Here is a 21,142-nt window from a genome sequence, read left to right on the forward strand (position 1 = left end):
AGGTATGACTGAACCTTAAGGGAGAAAAACAAGGGAAAACATTGGTGTATATATGTTTTAAGCCTTGTGAGACAAGAAGTCAAACTCATCATTAAATCTAAATAGCATAAAACATACCAATTTTGCTGTGTGGCGAGGTGCTGAATCCTGTTGAAAAAGGCAGATTGGGACATCTGTGTGGTGATCCCTAATAACAGGTTTCAGGCACTCCTCCAAGATAGCAATGTAGGTTTCTGCATTCACCATTCTGTTAATATACCTTAATTCTCCCCATCCCTTTGCTTGTTATGCTTCCCCAGACCATCTGATCCCCCAGGGGAACTTTATAGTCAGTGTTATGCAGTCAGGATCGTATGCCTCCAATTTTCGTCTTCTGACACATCGCTACCCATGTGAGTCATGAAGGTTGAATTTTGATTTTTCAGAAAAGATGGTGTCCCATTGCTCTTTTGTCCATGAAACATGCATTTTAGCCCAAGAAAGTCACTTCTTCCTCATTTGTTGGGTCAAAAAGGCTTCTTCTTGGGCCGATAGGCATGCAGATCACATTCTGAAAGCCATCTTTGGATAGTCCAGTTTGTGCACAAACTGGACTTTGAGGCCATCTCAAAGTCCAGTTTTACATCAGGAGCACTAGCATGGAGATTGGGAAGGCATTGCCATTTCAAATATGGATCTTGGGAAGGCGGAGTCACTCTCTCTTACAGCCTGATCTATGTCTTCTCTTCACATCACATCACCGGTTTCACGCTTTAATTTCAGCACCCAGGATATTGTTGACTGGTGGCAGCCTATTTTAGCAATGATAGCACGTGTAGAAAGCCCTTTCTGGGACAGAGCAACAGCTACACTTTTTTATCTTGGTGTCAACTGAACATATGGAGCCATGCTTACACATCCACAAAACAGGATACTAATGAGCATGTATGCCCATTCAATGCGGTATTTATATAAACGGCTGATGCAATACCTTGCAATTGCTGTCTGCAATAGAAGTGTTATCTTATGCATTACCTTTGCTTTGTGACAAACAAAATGACTGCAATCAAACAATATCTTATACGTTTCACTACAAATGTTAAATTTTTTTAAGGTGATGCACTTTTTTTGTCCACACCACTGTATATACAAAATTTGTACTGGGATGTCTTAAAGGTTCCTAAAGCAATTCTAAGAGCACTATGCTGGACTGGACTGAGACAAGCCAAGCCAATGCTGTCTTACGTGCAGAATCATAAACTGGTGCTCCATAGTAGTAGTAGAGGTACGAAAGCAAGCATAAGAGCTTATGTACCATCAGTTTTAAAAAAAAACAATTCTAAAAGTCTGCCCAGTTCCTCCTTGAATTTATTTTAACTATCAACTTCCACAAGGAGAGATAGAAGTTTGTTCCAGCAATCAACTACCCGCGGGCTACAGACAAATTTCCACACATCTATTCTACAACTCATTTCCTCAATTTGAATTTATGCCCTCCCTCAGGTTCATAATCTGATCAAGCAGAAGAATCCCATCAGAATTGAGCATGCACAACCCATTCAAGACCTTATACACCTCAGTCAGATCACCTCACATGTGCCTAGTCTTCAGCCACTGCAATTTGCAGAACTTCAGCCTTTCTTGATAAGAGAACCCCTTCGTTCCCCTCATCAATCTTGTTGCCCTTCTCTGTACACACTTAAGCAAATCTCCATCCTTCCTATATTTGCGATATTTTAGGAGGAACTGTAATATCAGCCTGTGTTGAAAACTCTTTAGTGTTTTTGACTGCATTCTAATGAATGCAACTTGGAAGTCATCACTTTTAATATCTGTTTTTTTGCTTTTTGGTATGTGACATTTTTCTCTACCTTATACCTCAGTATTTTCTTACCATGGCTCACAAGTTCTTGAATATGCAGAATGAGCACACAGAGTTGGGACACTGGTGTTACTGCTGTATGTTCATTTTGGGAGTGGTCTGGTAAGCAACACAAGGGGCAAGTGGCCTTACCTCGACATGATGTTGAGAATGCCCATACTTTTGGTATTTAAAGCATGTAAGTGGATTTGGAATATGTGATTGGATCTTATAGGAAATGTAGACAGCTGTAACTGATGCAGGAAGGGAGTGTTGAAGGTAAGGATAATTTTTCTTGTGGGTGTAAGGACACCATCCTGTTTGGTCATTATTCTATTGGCACTGATGTCACATTATGTCTTAAGTTTTTCAGGAACATTAAGGAGGATCCCATTCTGAAATTACCCCTTTTTGATGTATTAAAGTTTTGTGTGGGGTTACAGAATTGGAAAGGCCTTCAAAATAAGTTTGCTTCAGGAGCTGCCTAGAATGATTGGGGTTAGATGTTTCTACAAGGAGATCTCCTGAGCAAAGTCATTTGGCTATTTTAGAAAAAGCTACAACACCCTTAATGCTTTTCTGCACAAGAAATGGAGATAAGCTTATAAGAGGTTTCATTGATAAAGAATGTAAAATTAAGAAAGCAGGTCAGGTGAAGAATCTTCTTTTTTGATTCTGTTTGGTTGAAACAATTCATGTTCATTATGTGAGCATGAAGGCTTAAATGGTGAAATTGAGGGGGGGGAGTCCATGTTTGCCTCTTTTGCCCAGCATATTGTATTTATACTCAGGTTATTGGGCCCACCACATGGAGGGAGGGAGGGAGGGAGGGTGGTGCCACCTGTGACCAAGTGAAAAGAGGTTAGTAGTTAGCATTAGCATTAGTAGAGGCATTTGATGCAAGAAAGCAAGCTTATGCAGCATCAGCCAAAAAAAAAAAAAAAAAAAACCCCACGTCCACTTCACCCCCCTGTTCGTTCAAAATACCTGTCCAGCTGAGCTTGTTTGTTTGTTTGTTTGTTTCGGGATTTATTGGGCGCATCGGCAACTATGACCATAGTGCGCCATACATATGATAATTATGCATGCTATTTCTTTTCACTTACAGAAAATGGAAAAAGAAATCAGAAAATAATTTTTTTCCCTAACTAAAGGAGGTGATATACTTTAATCATCTTCAGAAAGTTATATATGCTTGAGACATTTGTTTCATTGTTTAAAAGTGAGGTAAGTGTAAGATCTTTTGTTGTGGCTGAAGTGCAAAGAATCTGGCGTTCTCTTGTATATTTTGTGCATTCGACCAGAATGTGTTTCACTGAGAGCAGTGTATTACAGTGATGACATTGAGGGGGTATTTCTCCTCTTAAAAGATAACCATGAGTGATATTTGTGTGCCCTATTCGCAGTCGAGCCAATATTACCTCTTGATGTCGGATTGAATTAAAGCTGGAAGGCCATCGCTCGAGGTTTGGCTTGATACTTCGAAGTTTATTATTAGGTTGATTTTCCCATGATAACTGCCATTGGCACATGCATTTTTCCTGGATTATTGGTCGATAGTCTTGATGAGGCACTTTCCATTTTTTCTCGGGTGGTAGGTGAGCTGATTTGGCAGCATTGTCCGCTAGTTCGTTTCCAGGAATTCCAATATGTCCTGGGACCCAGCAGAAATGTATGTTTTTTCCAAGTTCTGATAAGCTATGTAAAGAGCTGACTATTCTTTTCACGACTGGGTGGGTGATGTTCATGGTGTTTTTTAGTGCTTGGAGTGCACTTAAAGAATCTGTGAAAATTATACTGTTGTTAATATCAGAGGACTCGATATGGTTCAGTGCAACCTGAATTGCTATTAGTTCGGCGGAAAATATACCGAACTCAGGTGATAACTGATAAGCTAATGTGATGTTTGGAAAAACTGCGGCGATTCCAACGTGGACATCATTCTTTGATCCATCCGTATGTACTATGGAAAAGCTGGGAAACTGGTCTACTACTGCATGGTATAGTTGCGAGAAGTTTTCTCTATGCAAAGTAGATTTATTCCATTCATGCAGATGTAAGTCACATGAGGGTGGAATGATATTCCAAGGAGCAAGAGAGGATGGGAGGCTATGTGCCACATTGTCTAAGGTTAGATTTAGTTCTTCTAAGAGGTGTTCTATTCTCATACCCAAAGGACGATTAGCATTAGGGCGGTTTTGGTATAACCTACTGTGCTGTGATGTGAAAAGTATAGGCCAGTTCGGGTGTTCTGGCATAGATCTAATTTTATAGGCATAACGTAGTATCAGTTGTTGTCGCCTGATTGAGAGAGGTGGTTCGTGTGCTTCAGCATATAAGCTATGTATTGGTGACGTGCGATATGCCCCTAAAGCAACGCGTATTCCACTATGATGGATAGGGTCAAGCCAGCGAAGGGCACTAGGTCTTGCTGAACTATAGACTGGTGCTCCGTAGTCAAGTTTCGATCTTATTAATGCTCTATATAACCGTAATAAAGTAAGGCGATCAGCTCCCCATTTGGTTGCAGAGAGAACCCGGATGATATTTAGTTTTTGTTGACATGATGTTCTTAGTCTTTTGATGTGCTCAACGAAAGTGAGTTTATGGTCTAAAGTGATTCCTAAGAAACGTATGCTGGGATGAACTGTTATTTGTTGGCGATTCATTTGTAGCTCCGGATTGGGATGGAGTTTGCGTTGGCGGCAAAAATGGATGCAAAACGTTTTTTCTGGACAAAGTTGAAATCCATTACTCTGAGCCCATGAACTGATCTTATTTATTGCCACTTGCAACTGTCTCTCAATAGTATTCATATTTTTAGCATGACACCAAATACTAAGATCGTCTACAAACAGTGCTTTATCAACAGTGTCTGGAATTTGTCCGGCAATGGAGTTTATTGCAATTATAAAAAGTGAAGCACTGAGTACAGAGCCTTGAGGAACTCCTTCTTCTTGGGAAAATACTTGGGACAGTGAGGTTTTGAATCGAACCTGGAATGTACGCTTGCATAGGAAATTCTGTATGAAAATCGGGAGGTGACCCCGAAGTCCATGACGATGTAATTCACGGAGTATTCCATACTTCCACGTGGAATCATAGGCCTTACTGATGTCAAAGCAGACTAACACATGGTGTTCCGATCTGAGGAATGCATTACGGATGGAATTCTCTAGTCTGACTAGTATATCTAGTGTAGATCTGTTTTGTCGGACACCGTATTGTGCAGAATGTAGCAGATTGAGATTTTCAAAGTACCAGATCAGTCGATGGTTCACCATCTTTTCGAGAATTTTGCAAATGCAACTGGTCAAGGCGATTGGTCTATAATGAGTGGGATTTGTAGGGTCTTTACCTGGTTTAGGGAAGGCAAGGACCGTAGCGTGATGCCATTGATTAGGAAATTTATCTTCCAGGAAGAGTCTGTTGAATAGATGAAGAAGTAACTGTAATGATTCGGTACTTAGTTCCTGAATCATGGAATAGTGAATGTTATCTGGTCCTACAGCACTGCGTCTAGATGTTGACAAAGCTCTATGTAATTCGTGAATGGTAAAAGGTAAATTATATTGTTCATCTCCTTTTGAAGAGAAGTTTAACTTATGTTTTTCTAAACTTGTTTTTAATCTTCTGAAGGTCGGTGTATAACTTTCTATTGCTGATGTTTTTGCAAAGGTTTCACCTAGTATATTGGCAATTCCAGCAGGATCATTTACATTCTGCCCTCTCCATTCCATGATGGGTAGGGGTATCGGTTTATATTTGCCACTCATTTTTCTGATTGCTTTCCAAATTTTATGTGTAGGCATTGCTTGATTAATAGTCGAAGTGAAGCGGATCCAAGCAGCCTTTTTATTGCAGCGTCTAACATATCTCGCTCTTGCTCTAGCACGCTTATATTGAATGAGATTGGTTGTAGTTGGACTCCGGCGAAAAGAATTCCAAGCTTTACTTTGCATTTTTTTAGCCACAAGGCATTCATCGCTCCACCAGGTTTTTGGATGAATCGGTAATTTTGATGAGGATTTCGGTACGGTTTGTTCTGCTGCATGTAATATCATTTTGGTGACATAGCCAACTGCTTCGTCAGTTGTGGAATTTTGGATTATTTCGGGATCAAGCTTGGTTAATTTTTTATAGGACTGCCAATCTGCTTTATCAGTAAGCCAGTGCGGAATTTTAATAGGATGATGAGGGGGCTTATTAAGTAATTCAATTATTATGGGGAAATGATCGCTATGTAGCGGATCGTTGTTTACCGTCCACTTTAGAATAGGATATAAGGTTGCAGAACAGATAGACAAATCTATTGCAGTGCTTGTTCCTGAAGGAAGGTGAACGTATGTAGGTGAACCGTCATTTAGAAGAAGGAGGTTGTTATTGTCAAGACACTGTTCAATTAGTTTTCCTCTTTGGTCGATGCTGTTGTTACCCCAAAGAGTGTGATGACCATTTAAGTCTCCCAGAATGAGGAAAGGTGTTGGGAGTTGAGCTATAAGATTGTTGAGATCATTTTGCTGGAAGGTATAGCTTGGTGGAATGTATAAGGAGCAGATTGTCATATGGATGTCAGCAGCTATACGGACTGCTATTGCCTCGAGGGGAGTGTTCAGTGAGACCTGTTTGGTAGGAATATGTGGGTTTGTTAAAATAGCTACGCCACCATGTGCGATATTCTGATTGGTTCTGTCTTTTCTAATAATGTTATAATGAGACAGTTTTGGTGTATTTTGGGGTTTTAAATAAGTTTCTTGAAGGCAGATACATATTGGTGAGTATTTACAGGAAAGATCGTATAGGTCATCGATATTGGCGCGGAATCCACGACAGTTCCATTGTATTATTCTGTTCATTGTTTATCTCTTATTAGACTTTCTGAGCGTTTTCGGGTTGTTGATGTTTTCTGTTTTTCACTTTTGTTTTTATCTTTTTTTGGGAAGGAAGGCCTTTCGGTGTCCATATCTTCTTCAACAAAGATTTGAAGAACAGGGTCATCTGCTGATTTTTCTTTAGTGTCCATTTGTTGTTGGTGACTAGAAGTTAGGATATGTTTTTCTTTAAATCCTTCGTCCGGAGTGTGTATGTTTTCTTGTGGTATGGTAATTGGTGTATTGACTGCTTGGGTTTGAGTTGCACTGTACAAAGATTTTACGTAATTTGAGAAAGACTGCTTTGGAGATACTGTTATTTCAGTTTGCGATCCGGTTGATTGGAATTTTTTGGTGGCTTGGGCATACGTAGGTCTGTCTGAATGAATTGGTGGTGAGATGATTCTTTTTGCTTCTTGGTAAGAAACATTATGCTCAGTTTTATATTTTTGGATAAGTTTCTCACTTTTCCAGCGCTCGCATATTCTGGCATAAGCGGGATGATCCTTTTTGCAATTTGGACATACTGATTGAGGAGCATTACAGTTTTCGCAATCGTGTTCGATTGAACCACACTTTGCGCAAGTAGGGGTTCCCCGGCAAGCTGTTTGGGAATGTCCATACTTCTGGCATCGGAAACACCGTAGCGGGTTTGGGACGTATGGTCTCACATTACATACCAGATATCCGGCCTTAATGGATGATGGACGATTCGGTGTGTTAAAGGTCAAGATCAGATTGCGGGTAGGGATCAGATTACCATCTTTTCTCGTGGAGATTCTCTTGACATGAATAACTCCTTGTTCTTTCAGTTCTTCTAGCATTTCTTCTTCAGTTACATCTAGTAAGTCCCAGTTTGAGATCACTCCTTTAGAGGTGTTTAGTGATCTGTGGGGTGTTACAGTTACTGGGAGACCTGCAAAGTAATTTGTTTTCAGAAGTCGCTCAGAATGTTTGGTATTAGATGTCTCAATGAGAATATCTCCTGATCTGAGTCTTTTTACGGATTTCGGAGATCCTGCTTTACTTTCCAATTCCTTTTGAATTCTAAAGGGAGAGAGTTTGCCAACTGCATTCTCACCAGTTGAATGGATGATTAGATAGGTTGGAATTGGATATGTCTCTGGCTCAGTTTTTTGGCGCTTTGCCGTTCCTGCTGTGGAACTGTCTTTCTTTTTTGATATCTGGGTTGCGTCTGGCAGCCCAGATAAGTCTGAGTTTGATTTACTCATGGTATGCTCTTTTTGGCCCCGGGAGATTGTCTTTTTCTCCCAGGTTACCAGCCCCGCCACGTGGAGGCAAGAGCGGTGCCGCCTAGTGACCCAAGCGAAGAAAAGGGTTAGTAATAACTAAAAATAAAAGGAGGGATTAAAGAAAGGTGGCTTTCCTTTCTAGGTTATAGTATTTGAATATATCTATTTAATTATAATCTTCAGGAGTTATCGGACTTTCGAAACTCAGGAGAAACGTATTTACAATTAAGCGTACTAGATAATCACTCTGGAAAGGCGCTGTGGTCACTAATATCGCTTGGCACTCGGGGCCTCCAGCTGAGCCTTAAACTTATTTAGGCTATCAACCTCCACCACAAGGGATGGAAGTCTGTTCCACCAACCAACCACCCGCTGGCTAAAGGCAAATTTCCGCACGTCTATCCTACATCTGTCTTTCCTCAATTTGAATTTACGCACTCTCAGGTGATTTTTCTGAGCTAGAGGAAGAATCCCATCAGCATTCAGCATGCTTAAACCATTCAAGGCTTTATACACCTCTATCAGATCACCTCGCTGGTGCCTAGTCTCCAGACACTGTAATTTGCAAAACTTAAGCCTTTCTTCGTAAGAGCACCCCTTTGTTCCATTCACTAATCTTGTTGCCCTTCTCTGTACTCGTTCCAGCAGCTCTACATCCTTCTTGAAATGAGGCCTCCAGACCTGTATACAGTACTCTAGGTGTGGCCTGACCATTGCCTTATACAATGGAATAATCACCTCCTTATCCCTGCTGGAAAAATTCCTGTATATCATTGACAATACTCCATTAGCTACTCTTGCAGCCCGTCTGCACTGCTCAGAGAACTTCATATCTGCCTGCACAATCACCCCCAAGTCCCTTTCATTCTATACCACTGTCAGTGTAGTACCACATAGTTGATACGTTGCTCTGGGGTTGCTTTTTCCCATGTGTAGTACTTTACATTTGTCAATGTTAAACTTCATTTGCCACCTCTCAGCCCATCTGCTCAACCTTTCCAGATCCTGTTGCAGCAGATCCTGTTGCATTCCAGATCCTGTTGAGTCAGTTTGGTGTGACATAAGCATTGGGAGATCAAAATTGAGAGTAGGAGTGTGCTATAGGCCTAATGACTCTGATGAGTATAATAAGGAACTGTACAGGGAAATAGAGTGGGCCAGTAAATCAGAGAGTCTTATAATGGGAGATTTTAATTTCCCAGATATTGACTGGAATTTGGGGGCTGGTTACTCACACACTAGCAGGGCTTTTGTGGATTTATTGGATGATTGTTTTCTACATCAGCATGTTCGGGAGGCAACTAGAGAGAGTAATACTCTTGATTTGATTATCAGCAGTGATTCTTCATGCATTAAGAATCTGCAGATAAATGAACCACTAGGTGACAGTGATCACAGTGTGCTGAAGTGGGATTTACTGAAAGAGGTAACTACCATTAGGGGTAAAGGGAAGGGTTATTGCTTCCGTAAAGGCGACTACGATGGACTGAGACAGTATTTAAATTCTATACAGTGGGACCAACTGATGATGTTACCAACAGCAAATTCAAAATGGGAAGCATTCAAAGAACTTATCTTGGAAGCTACTAGGCTTTACATACCAACGGAAAAATATTGTTCAAGGTTTAGGCCAAAATGGATGTCAGATGAACTAATGAGGCATATGGCAGAGAAGAAAAATGCATGGGATACTTACAAATTAACACATGACACAGAAGCCTATGATAGATACAAGTTGATATGCAACCAAGTTACAAAGGAGGTTAGGCAGGCGAAGGCAGATTACGAGAAATCCTTGGCAAGGGATGCAAAGAAAAACAGCAAAGAGTTCTTTACTTATGTAAACTCTAGAAGGAAGGGGATGAATCAGATTGGTCCACTTGATATTGATGGGTCAACTGTTAATGATCCTGCTCAGGTAGCTAACAAACTAAATGAATATTTTGCATCGACATTCACACATGAGGAGTTATTCAGCAAGGGGAATGCCAGAGGTGTATTCAACTCTAGCAGTAAGCTACAGAATCTTGAAATAACTGGGAGTAAAGTGGAGGAGAAACTGTTGAAGATAAACACAAGAAAGGCACCCGGGGTGGATGGGATCTATCCAGTTATATTAAAGGAGGCAGCAAAGGAAGTAAGCAAACCCTTAGCCATAATTATGAGAGCTTCCTTGGACTCAGGGGAGGTACCCATAGACTGGAAATGTGCAAATGTGACCCCAATTCACAAAGGAGGATCAAAGGCTGACACAAGTAATTATAGACCTGTGAGCTTAACTTCTGTTCCAGGAAAATTAATGGAGGCACTGGTTAAAGAAGCACTGCAGGATCATTTAGACAAGACTTCAGTTATAGCTCAGTTATAGCTCAGTTATAGCTTATAGTTAAGTGTGCTAAAGAGTTAGTATATATATATATATATATATATATATAAAAGAAAGGTCTGTTTCCTTTTATGCTAGGAAACTTAGCATTAGCATTAGCATTAGCATAGGCATATGATGCAAGAAAGCAAGCTTATTCAGCATCAGCCAAAAAAAAAAAAAAAACACAACACACACCACTCCCATTTCACCCCTCCGTTCGTTCGAAATACCTGTCCAGTTGAGCTTTAAATTTGTTTAGGCTATCAACTTCAGCAACAAGTGATGGAAGTCGGTTCCACCAACCAACCACCCGCTGGCCAAAGGCAAATTTCCGCACATCTATCCGACATCCGTTCTTCCTCAATTTGAATTTATGCCCTCTTAGGTGATTATTCTGAGCAAGATGAAGAATCCCATTGGCATTGAGCATGCTCAAACCATTCAAAGCCTTATACACCTCTATCAGATCACCTCGCCGGTGCCTAGTCTCCAGACTCTGTAATTTGCAAAACTTAAGCCTTTCTTCGTAAGAGCAACCCTTTGTTCCATTCACTAATCTTGTTGCCCTTCTCTGTACCAGTTCCAGCAGCTCTACATCCTTCTTGAAATGAGGCCTCCAGACCTGTATACAGTACTCAAGATGTGGCCTAACCATTGCCTTATACAAGGGAATAATTACCTCCTTATCCCTACTAGAAAAATTCCTGTATATCATTGACAAGACACCATTTACAGCTCGTCTGCACTGCTCAGAGAACTTCATATCTGCCTGCACAATTACCCCCAGGTCCTTTTCATTCTCCACCACTGTCAGTGTAGTACCGCAGAGTTGATACGTTGCTCTGGGGTTACTGTTTCCCATATGTAGTACTTTACATTTGTCAATGTTAAACTTCATTTGCCACCTCTCAGCCCATCTGTTCAACCTTTCCAGATCCTGTTGCAGCAGCATAGCGTCACTAGTGTCCTTAACAACCCTGCCAACCTTTGTATCATCTGCAAACTTGGACTTTAAACTTGATATCCCATCGTCAATATCATTCATAAACACCGAAAACAACAACGGACCCAACACTGAACCCTGAGGAACTCCACTAATAACATTAGTCCACGTTGAGCAGTGTCCATTGATTACCACTCTCTGTCTTCTGCCACTCAACCATCCCCTTATCCATAGCAGCAATTTGCCTCCAATGCCACACTGCTCCAATTTGTGCAGCAGTCTTCCATGTGCAACAGTATCAAAAGCCTTTCTAAGATCCAAATATATAATATCAAAGTTATTCCCTGCATCCAGTTCTTTTGTGACTACATCATAGTATCCAATCAAATTGGTCAGGCAAGACCTGCCCTTAACAAAACCATGCTGCGTCTGAGCTATAACTGAATTCTTGTCTAGATGATCCTGCAGTGCTTCTTTAACCAGTGCCTCCATTAATTTACCTGGAACAGAAGTTAAACTAACAGGTCTATAATTACTTGTGTCAGCCTTTGATCCTCCTTTGTGAACTGGGGTTACATTTGCACATCTCCAGCCTATGGGTACCTCCCCTGAGTCCAAAGAAGCTCTCCCTAGCAATAATAATTCCCTAGCAATCCCAAAAATAGCTCTCCCTAAGCAAACCCCTAGCAATAATTATGGCTAGGGGTTTGCTTACTTCCTTTGCTGCCTCTTTTAATATAACTGGATAGATCCCATCCACCCCAGGTGCATTTTTTATGTTTATCCTCAACAATCTCTCCTCCACTTTCCTCTCAGTTATTACAAAATCATCCAGTTCAATGCCAATGTTTACTTTACCTACATCATTCTCCTTCCTGAATAACTCCTCATGCGTGAATGTGGATGCAAAATACTCGTTTAGATTGTTAGCCACCTGAGCTGGATCCTCAATTGTTGAACCATCAATATCCAGTGGACCAATCTGATTCATCCCTTTCCTTCTTGAGTTTAAATATGTAAAGAACTCTTTCCTGTTTTTCTTTGCATCCTTTGCCAAGGATTTTTCGTAGTCTGCCTTTGCCTGCCTAATCTCCTTTGTGACTTGGTTACAGACCAACTTATATCTATCATAGGCTTCCATGTCACCCATTAATTTGTATGTATCCCATGCATTTTTCTTCTCTGCCACATGTCTCATTAGTTCATCTGACAACCATTTAGGCCTAAACCTTGAACAATATTTCTTAGTTGGTATGTAAAGCCTGGTAGCCTCCAAGATTAGTTCCTTGAATGCTTCCCATTTTGATTTTGCTGTTGGTAACATCATCAGTTGGTCCCACTGTATAGTGGGACCAACTGATGATGTTACCAACTGATGATGAAATTGTGGGACCAACAATTTAAATACTGTCTCAGACCATCATAGTCGCCTTTACGAAAACAAAAACCCTTCCCTTTACCTCTGATGGTCGTTACCTCCTTGAGTAAATCCCACTTCAACACACTGTGATCACTGCCACCTAGTGGTTCATTTATCTGCAGATTCTTAATGCATGAAGAATCACTACTGATAATCAGATCAAGAGTATTGCTCCCTCTTGTTGCCTCACGAACATGCTGATGTAGAAAACAATCATCCAATAAATCCACAAAAGCCTTGCTAGTTTGCGAGTGACCAACCCACAAATTCCAGTCAATATCTGGGAAATTAAAATCCTCCATTATAAGACTCTCTAATTTACTGGCCCACTCTATTTCCCTGTACAATATCTTATTATACTCATCAGAGTCATTAGGCCTATAGCACACTCCTACTCTCAATTTTGATTTCCCTATGCTTATGTCACACCAAACTGACTCGACACTGCCCTGTCCATCGATGTCGACTGGCTTCACTTCCTTGGACTTTATGTGTTTTTTAACTAATAGCATAACCCCTCCTCCCCTCCTGTCCTGTCTATCCTTTCTATACACATTGTATTCCCCAAATTCCATTTCCGCATTACTTATATCTGTGTGACACCACGTCTCTGATATCCCAACAATATCTGCCTTTGATGTTTTGAGCAATACCTCAAATTCATCAAATTTATTTACCAAACTCCTAGCATTGGTGTACACGCAGGTATACATGCACCTGTTTCTATTCTTAGCTACCCTAACACAACCCATGTGTTTACTTGTACCGCAATGACTCCCAGCAGTCTCTGAAATATCCTGCATCTTGTTTTTCAGGCTTCTGCTCATTTCAATAGAAGCAGTGCAAGAATCACTTCCACCTCTGCCAGTGGCTACTGTTAATCTATTAGTCCTTGTATCCCCCCTAACTAGCAGTTTTCCGAACCACCTAACACTGCCTCGACAGCATCAGCAAAAATTCTTGCACCCTTTAAACTTACTTCTTTATTTAGAAGGAGTCAAAAATAACTTGTAAAGTAAAGGCTTTAAAAATCTCTTTAATCAATCATTTTGAGAAAATGACTCAAACAGTTTTGGAAATCATGTTACTCAGAACCAAGATCCCAGATGAACGTTTCCAGTCTAATTAAATGGTTCAGAGTGGACCTGTTTTTTCCGAAGCTGTACTCCACATTGGAGAGAAGGTCATTTGATTCTAAATATCATACAAGAATGGGCATTGACCACTCTAGGATTTTCTATAAACAGCTAGTCAGAGTAGGTGGTCAATAGTTGGTAGAAACTTTAGGATTCTTTTCTGGCTGAGCAAAAACAAGAATGGTTGCCTAGCGATAGCCATCTGGAAACTGCTCTTCAATAAAGATTCTGTTTTACAGGAAGAGTAGGTGATCCATAGGTTTTGAGAAAGGTGCTTAATCATTTCATAATGGATGCCATATGGCCCAACAACACTTTCCTCAGACATGGATAGAGCTCTTTTTAACTCTTGCATATTGAACAGGTTGTTGTAGGGATAAAGGCTTTTTTATGTGAAATTAAGTGTCTGCTTTTTCGGATTTAAGTTTCAGGAACAGGAACTCCTGGAAATAAGATGGTAATGCAGAGATGTCAGAAAATGTTTCCCCAAGAGCATTAGCAATTGAAATTATTGTTATTTTTATTAGCCATATGGTGCAAGGAAGCCTGAGGCTTATGCTGCACCAGGCAAAAAAAATTCCTGAGCTACCCTGAGAGAGAGAGAGAGAGAGAGGAATCACCAAGAAAGAGAAGAATAATGAAATCCAGCTCAGGACCCTGGGTGTGCCAAGCCCATACTCACCAGATTTGAGCCCCTGGGGTGAGTTGGCTCTGCAATCCATTGTATTCTAGGATCAATAAAGGGCGAGATGTATATTTTTCTTTCATTTTCCGCATTTTATCCCAGACCACCTTAGCATTAGTGGATTGGGTAAATGATAATGTGAAACAGATCTACAATTCCTTTGGTACTGACAGCAGATGGAGGATGTTTTGGCTCATGCACATCTAAAGGTTGTTAGATTGGCAGTGGCAAAATATATTGTTGAGATATTGCCCAAGCTTTGTTTTGAGCCTTTTTTGCTGCTGTGCATTCTACATTCCACCATCTTTGGGAAAAGGTGGAAACCAGGAAAATGGATTCGGTATGGCAGATGCAGCTGCATAAACAATACTTTCTGTGATGTACGATACTGCATCTTTAATAGGCTCCTGACTAACTATAGTAATGTCAAATTCAGCCAGTTGTAGAAATGCATTCCAATCACAGTCTGATCAATCTCCAACTGCAATAACCTAAAAGGAAGGCATGGTCTTCCACTAATTAATGTGGTTATCACAGGGCAGTGATCACTTCCATATGGGTTCTCCTTCATATCAGAATTAAGTGAAGAGAGGATCAGAGCAAATAGAAAGATCAATGTAGAAAGGGTAGGCATGTAGAATTAGGTGTTAGTTCCCACATTTACAAGGGAAAGATCACTGTCATATGCTCTATGAGGTGTACCCTTCCATTAGTGTCAACACTACTAAATCCCCAAAAAATAGGACAGGGAAGGCAGCTGCACAATGAGATCATGAATGCCTCTCTGGAAAAAGTCAGCTTCTGATGGCAAAAAATCAAACAGATTGTAAATAAAAAAATCAACCACAAGACAAACTGCAACTGCTTCTAAGTTAATGAAAAGCCGTATGAGTATTAAGAATGGCAATTCCACCCCAGTTCTGTCCTTATGTACAATAGTAGTATTATGAAATGATGGGCTTTCAATTGCCTTCAAGTATGTTTCCTGCAAGCAAAAGCAAACTGACTTGTACTTCTGCAGGAGGGATTTGATCATTATTACATCAGTATTTTGTTGGAATCCATGGCAATTCCACTGTAACAATTTAGCCATTATTTTGACTTGTTGGGTTCATCAGGTGGCTTCCAAAGTTCTGAAGGCTTAATTTTCTCAGTCTTTAGATTTACTCCTTTGGGGAAGTATGGCCACTGCGTCCATTTCTTCCTCTGCAAAGAGTTCCAAGACTGTTTTGCTCGGCACCACCTTTTCCTCAATATTGATTTTTTTTAGGACTAGGAGGTGCTTCAGGTTTTTTATTCTTTTATCCACCAATTTCTTTTGTTGCTGGTAGAGTACTGGGAGGTGCAGATACAGCATTGGCAGCTGAGGCACACTTGTGAGCATGTTTTCTTGAACTTAAAAGATAGCGTGCAATGGTAATGAATGACTCTGTTGGTGGAATGCTCATTTCAGTCCAAGTTCCAATGGAACATCTCCATGCTACCTTCTGAACATAGGATATTTTTTTGTATTTATAAGTTTCATTGCTTTCTTGCTTCTTGATATGATCTGTTTGGCTTGGCATTAAGTCTTTGAATTTCTTTTTCTTCCTTCCACCTCTGACATATTTGCCAATAAGCATGGTGTTCAGTTTGGCAGTTAATGCAGGTGGTTAATTTACTGGACATGTTTCATGGTCCTTTGCAGCACATCGAGCACATGCATGGGCTCCATGACAATTTCACAGTCAGCATCGCTGACAGTGCTAGATGAACACCTAAGTTTCTCAAGTGCAGGATAGTTGTCATAGTCCATGGTTAGCTCCAGACCTGGGAGCTTAATTTTTCCTCCCAGGTTTCAGGCACTGCCATGGGGAGGCAAGAGCAGTCCTGCTAGGAGGCCAAAAGGTTAGAAGATTGGTTAGTAAAGAAATTAATATATGTAATAAAAAAGAAAGGTAAATTTCCTTTCTCTATTCTTACTTGCAACTTTACAAGTGTGGAGCTAGTTTATAAATGAACTGCTAATAGAGAATGATATAACTTAAAAAGAACTTTTATTACTGAGAAAGATCGCTAGATAATTCTCATTGGAATGCTTGACTGCGAATTCACTTGGCACCTGAGGACCAGTATTCCACTATATCCTTTCTGTACACAATGTAGTCCCCATATTCAAATTTTGAATTCCTTATGCTTGAGTGACATGTCTCCAATATCCCTATAATGATCCCTACACTGGATGACTTAACCAGTACTTCAAATTCAAAATTATTTACTGTGCTCCTAGCATTAGTGTACATGTCAGTATACATGCACCTGTTTCTGTTTTTACTTTTAGTAAACCTAACACAGCCTGTGTATTTTCTTGTGTCATTAGTATTCCCATCACACCTTGAAATCCCCAATGCCTTGCTTTCCAGAATGTTGCATATTCCAATACAAGCAGCTCAAGAATTATTTACACTTCTACATGTGGATTCTGTTCACACAAAGCTAGTAGTTTTCCTACCGAATTAACACTACTTTGATAGCATCAAGAAAATATTTTTCCACTGCTTCTATTTAAATGTATCCCGTCCCAGTAAAAACCGTCTCTCTTGTTAGCAAGCACAGACAATTAGCATTAGTAGAGGCATATGATGCAAGAAAGCAAGCTTATACAGCATCAGCCAAAAAAAAAACCACTCCCATTTCACCCCTCCATTCGTTCAAAATACCTGTCCAGCTAAGCTTTAAATTTATTTAGGCTATCAACTTCCACAACAAGGGATGGAAGTCTGTTCCACCAACCAACTACCCGCTGGCTAAAGGCAAATTTCCACACATCTATCCTACAGCTGTCTTTCCTCAATTTGAATTTGCCCTCTCAGGTGATTATTCTGAGCAAGAGGAAAAATCCCATCAGCATTGAGCATGCTCAAACCATTCAAGGCTTTATACACCTCTATCAGATCACCTCGCCGGTGCCTAGTCTCCAGACACTGTAATTTGCAAAACTTAAGCCTTTCTTCGTAAGAGCAACCCTTTGTTCCATTCACTAATCTTGTTGCCCTTCTCTGTACTCATTCCAGCAGCTCTACATCCATCTTGAAATGAGGCCTCCAGACCTGTATACAGTGCTCAAGGTGTGGCCTGATCATTGCCTTATACAAGGGAATAATCACCTCCTTATCCCTGCTAAAAAAATTACTGTATATCATTGACAAGACACCATGAGCTACTTTTGCAGCCCATTTGCACTGCTCATAAAACTTCATATCAGCCTGCACAATTACCCCCAGGTCCTTTTAATTCTCTACCACTGTCAGTGTAGTACCACAGAGTTGATACATTGCTCTGGGGTTACTATTTCCCATATGTAGTACTTTACATTTGTCAATGTTAAACTTCATTTGCCACCTCTCAGCCCATCTGCTCAACCTTTCCAGATCCTGTTGCAGCAGCATAGTGTCAGTAGTGTCCTAGACAACCCTGCCAACCTTTGTATCGTCTGCAAACTTGGACATTAAGCTTGATATACCATCATCAATATCATTTATAAATAAAGAAAACAACAATGGACCCAACACTGAACCCTGAGGGACTCCACTAATAACATTAGTCCACGATGAGCAGTGTCCATTGATTGCCACTCTGTCTTCTCCCCCTCAACCATCCCTTTATCCATAGCAGCAATTTTCCTCCAATGCACACTGCTCCAATCTGTGCAGCAGTCTTCCATGTGCAACAATATCAAAGGCAAAGCTTTCTAAGAACCAAATATATAATATCAAAGTTATTCCCTTCATCCAGTTCTTTTTTGACTGCATCATAGTATCCAATCAAATTGGTCAGGCAAGACTTTCCGTTAACAAAACCATGCTGTGTCCAAGCTATAACTGAACTCTTGTCTAGATGATCCTGCAGTGCCTCCATTAATTTTCCTGGAACAGAAGTTAAACTCACAGGTCTATAATTAATTGTGTCAGCCTTTGATCCTCCTTTGTGAATTGGAGTCACATTTGCACATCTCCAGTCCCTACATTTGATGACTTAACCAGTACTTCAAATTCAAAATTATTTACTGTGCTCCTAGCATTAGTGTACATGTAAGTATAAAATTCTGAGAAAAATTCTACCACGTGAATCTTGAGGTGTCTCAAGGGCTTAACAAACTGACAAGGCTCTCGTCACGTACTCCCTAGCAACAAGCAAATATTTTTCCAGTACTTCTGTTTAAATGTATCCCATCCCAACAAAAACAGTCTCTCTAGTTAGCAGGCACACACCACTCTGAGAAAAATTCTACCATATGAACTTTGCAGTGTCTCCAGAGCTTAACTGACTACAGCTCTCATCACATACTCCCTCCTATTGTGTCTGGACAGAATTGCAGCCATTTTAAAATTGAAACAATGGATCTAGCTGAGTGCATCCAGGGAGAAATATAATGTATTGTAGTATTCCTTTTTATATATTATTCATAATAGTTATTTATGACCATTTCAGACTGAAGATGACTACTCTATTATTTTAAGGATTATAATAATCAAAATTAACTTACTGTTATGTTTGGCCAGTTGTATTTCTGAAATATTTCTTCATATGTATATGGTGCACCATCTGTTATTAACATAATAGCTTGATTGCACTGACTTCCTTGCCCAGTACAATTATGCTGAAATTATTTTAAAAAAAGGGAGGAAGGAGGAAGAGGGATGGAGGGTGGGGCAAGAGAGAGAAAAGGAAAATGTATTGAAATTAGCAAACTGATTCAGCATGAAAAGTCAACCTATTTCAAGCAGTCAAAATAACAACAAAAGCCATCAATTTTCTAAATATTAAAATTATTATTAATAAATTAATAATTTGGAGTAAAGGAAAAGACACTAAAATTACAAGAAAATCTTTTATATTAATAAAGGATTTTATATATTTTTAGTAATTTTTAACCCACTATGAACTAAGATGCTAAAGCCTCAAGCTGCGAGCAAATTTAGACTATGTATATATTTAGTGCAATAGCATCATTAATACACAGCCATTTCTGAATAAACAGAATATTTATGAGGGGGCATCGTTTTGAGTTATATCTCAATATTGTGAATACCTTCACAATGAGTTAGCATTAGCATTAGTAGAGGCATTTGATGCAAGAAAGCAAGCTTATGCAGCATCAGCCAAAAAAAAAAAAAAAAAAAACCCACTTCCACTTCACCCCTCTGTTCGTTCAAAATACCTGTCCAGCTGAGCCTTAAACTTATTTAGGCTATCAACCTCCACCACAAGGGATGGAAGTCTGTTCCACCAACCAACCACCCGCTGGCTAAAGGCAAATTTCCGCACTTCTATCCTACATCTGTCTTTCCTCAATTTGAATTTATGCCCTCTCAGGTGATTTTTCTGAGCTAGAGGAAGAATCCCATCAGCATTGAGCATGCTTAAACCATTAAAGGCTTTATACACCTCTATCAGATCACCTCGCTGGTGCCTAGTCTCCAGACACTGTAATTTGCAAAACTTAAGCCTTTCTTCGTAAGAGCACCCCTTTGTTCCATTCACTAATCTTGTTGCCCTTCTCTGTACTCGTTCCAGCAGCTCTACATCCTTCTTGAAATGAGGCCTCCAGACCTGTATACAGTACTCTAGGTGTGGCCTGACCATCGCCTTATACAATGGAATAATCACCTCCTTATCCCTGCTGGAAAAATTCCTGTATATCATTGACAATACTCCATGAGCTACTCTTGCAGCCCGTCTGCACTGCTCAGAGAACTTCATATCTGCCTGCACAACCACCCCCAAGTCCCTTTCATTCTCTACCACTGTCAGTGTAGTACCACAGAGTTGATACGTTGCTCTGGGGTTGCTGTTTCCCATGTGTAGAATGGGAAACAGCAACCCCAGAGCAACGTACATTTGTCAATGTTAAACTTCATTTGCCACCTCTCAGCCCATCTGCTCAACCTTTCCAGATCCTGTTGCAGCAGCATAGTGTCAGTAGTGTCCTTGACAACCCTGCCAACCTTTGTATCGTTTGCAAACTTGGGCATTAAGCTTGATATACCATCATCAATATCATTTATAAATACAGAAAACAATAATGGACCCAACACTGACCCCTGAGGGACTCCACTAATAACATCAGTCCACGATGAGCAGTGTCCATTGATTACCACTCTCTGTCTTCTCCCCCTCAACCACCCCTTTATCCATAGCAGCAATTTGCCTCCAATGTCACACTGCTCCAATTTGTGTAGCAGTCTTCCATGTGCAACAGTATCTAAAGCCTTTCTAAGATCCAAGTATATAATATCAAAGTTATTCCCTGCATCCAGTTCTTTTGTGACTGCATCATAGTATCCAATCAAGTTGGTCAGGCAAGACCTCCCTTTAACAAAACCATGCTGTGTCTGAGCTATAACTGAAGTCTTGTCTAAATGATCCTGCAGTGCTTCTTTAACCATTGCCTCCATTAATTTTCCTGGAACAGAAGTTAAGCTCACAGGTCTATAATTACTTGTGTCAGCCTTTGATCCTCCTTTGTGAATTGGGGTCACATTTGCACATTTCCATTCTATGGGTACCTCCCCTGAGTCCAAGGAAGCTCTCATAATTATGGCTAAGGGTTTGCTTACTTCCTTTGCTGCCTCCTTTAATATAAC

The 21,142-nt window shown here is 40.3% G+C and overlaps 1 protein-coding gene across 2 annotated transcripts in view; it reads right to left on the reverse strand.

Annotated features, from left to right (window-relative positions):
* The window catches only part of LOC150078580 (voltage-dependent calcium channel subunit alpha-2/delta-3-like), a 1,140,037-nt gene that overhangs the window by 748,347 nt on the left and 370,548 nt on the right, over window positions 1-21,142 (reverse strand). For both annotated transcript variants that reach the window (XM_090384275.1, XM_090384274.1), the window contains exon 11: window positions 19,042-19,155. In XM_090384275.1, the coding sequence (XP_090240401.1) occupies window positions 19,042-19,155 (114 nt within the window). The remainder of the gene's footprint in view (window positions 1-19,041; window positions 19,156-21,142) is intronic.

This window comes from Mastigoproctus giganteus, chromosome 11, assembly GCF_048544385.1.
Source record: "Mastigoproctus giganteus isolate SK-2022 chromosome 11, ASM4854438v1, whole genome shotgun sequence".
Lineage (NCBI taxonomy): Eukaryota > Metazoa > Arthropoda > Arachnida > Uropygi > Thelyphonidae > Mastigoproctus > Mastigoproctus giganteus.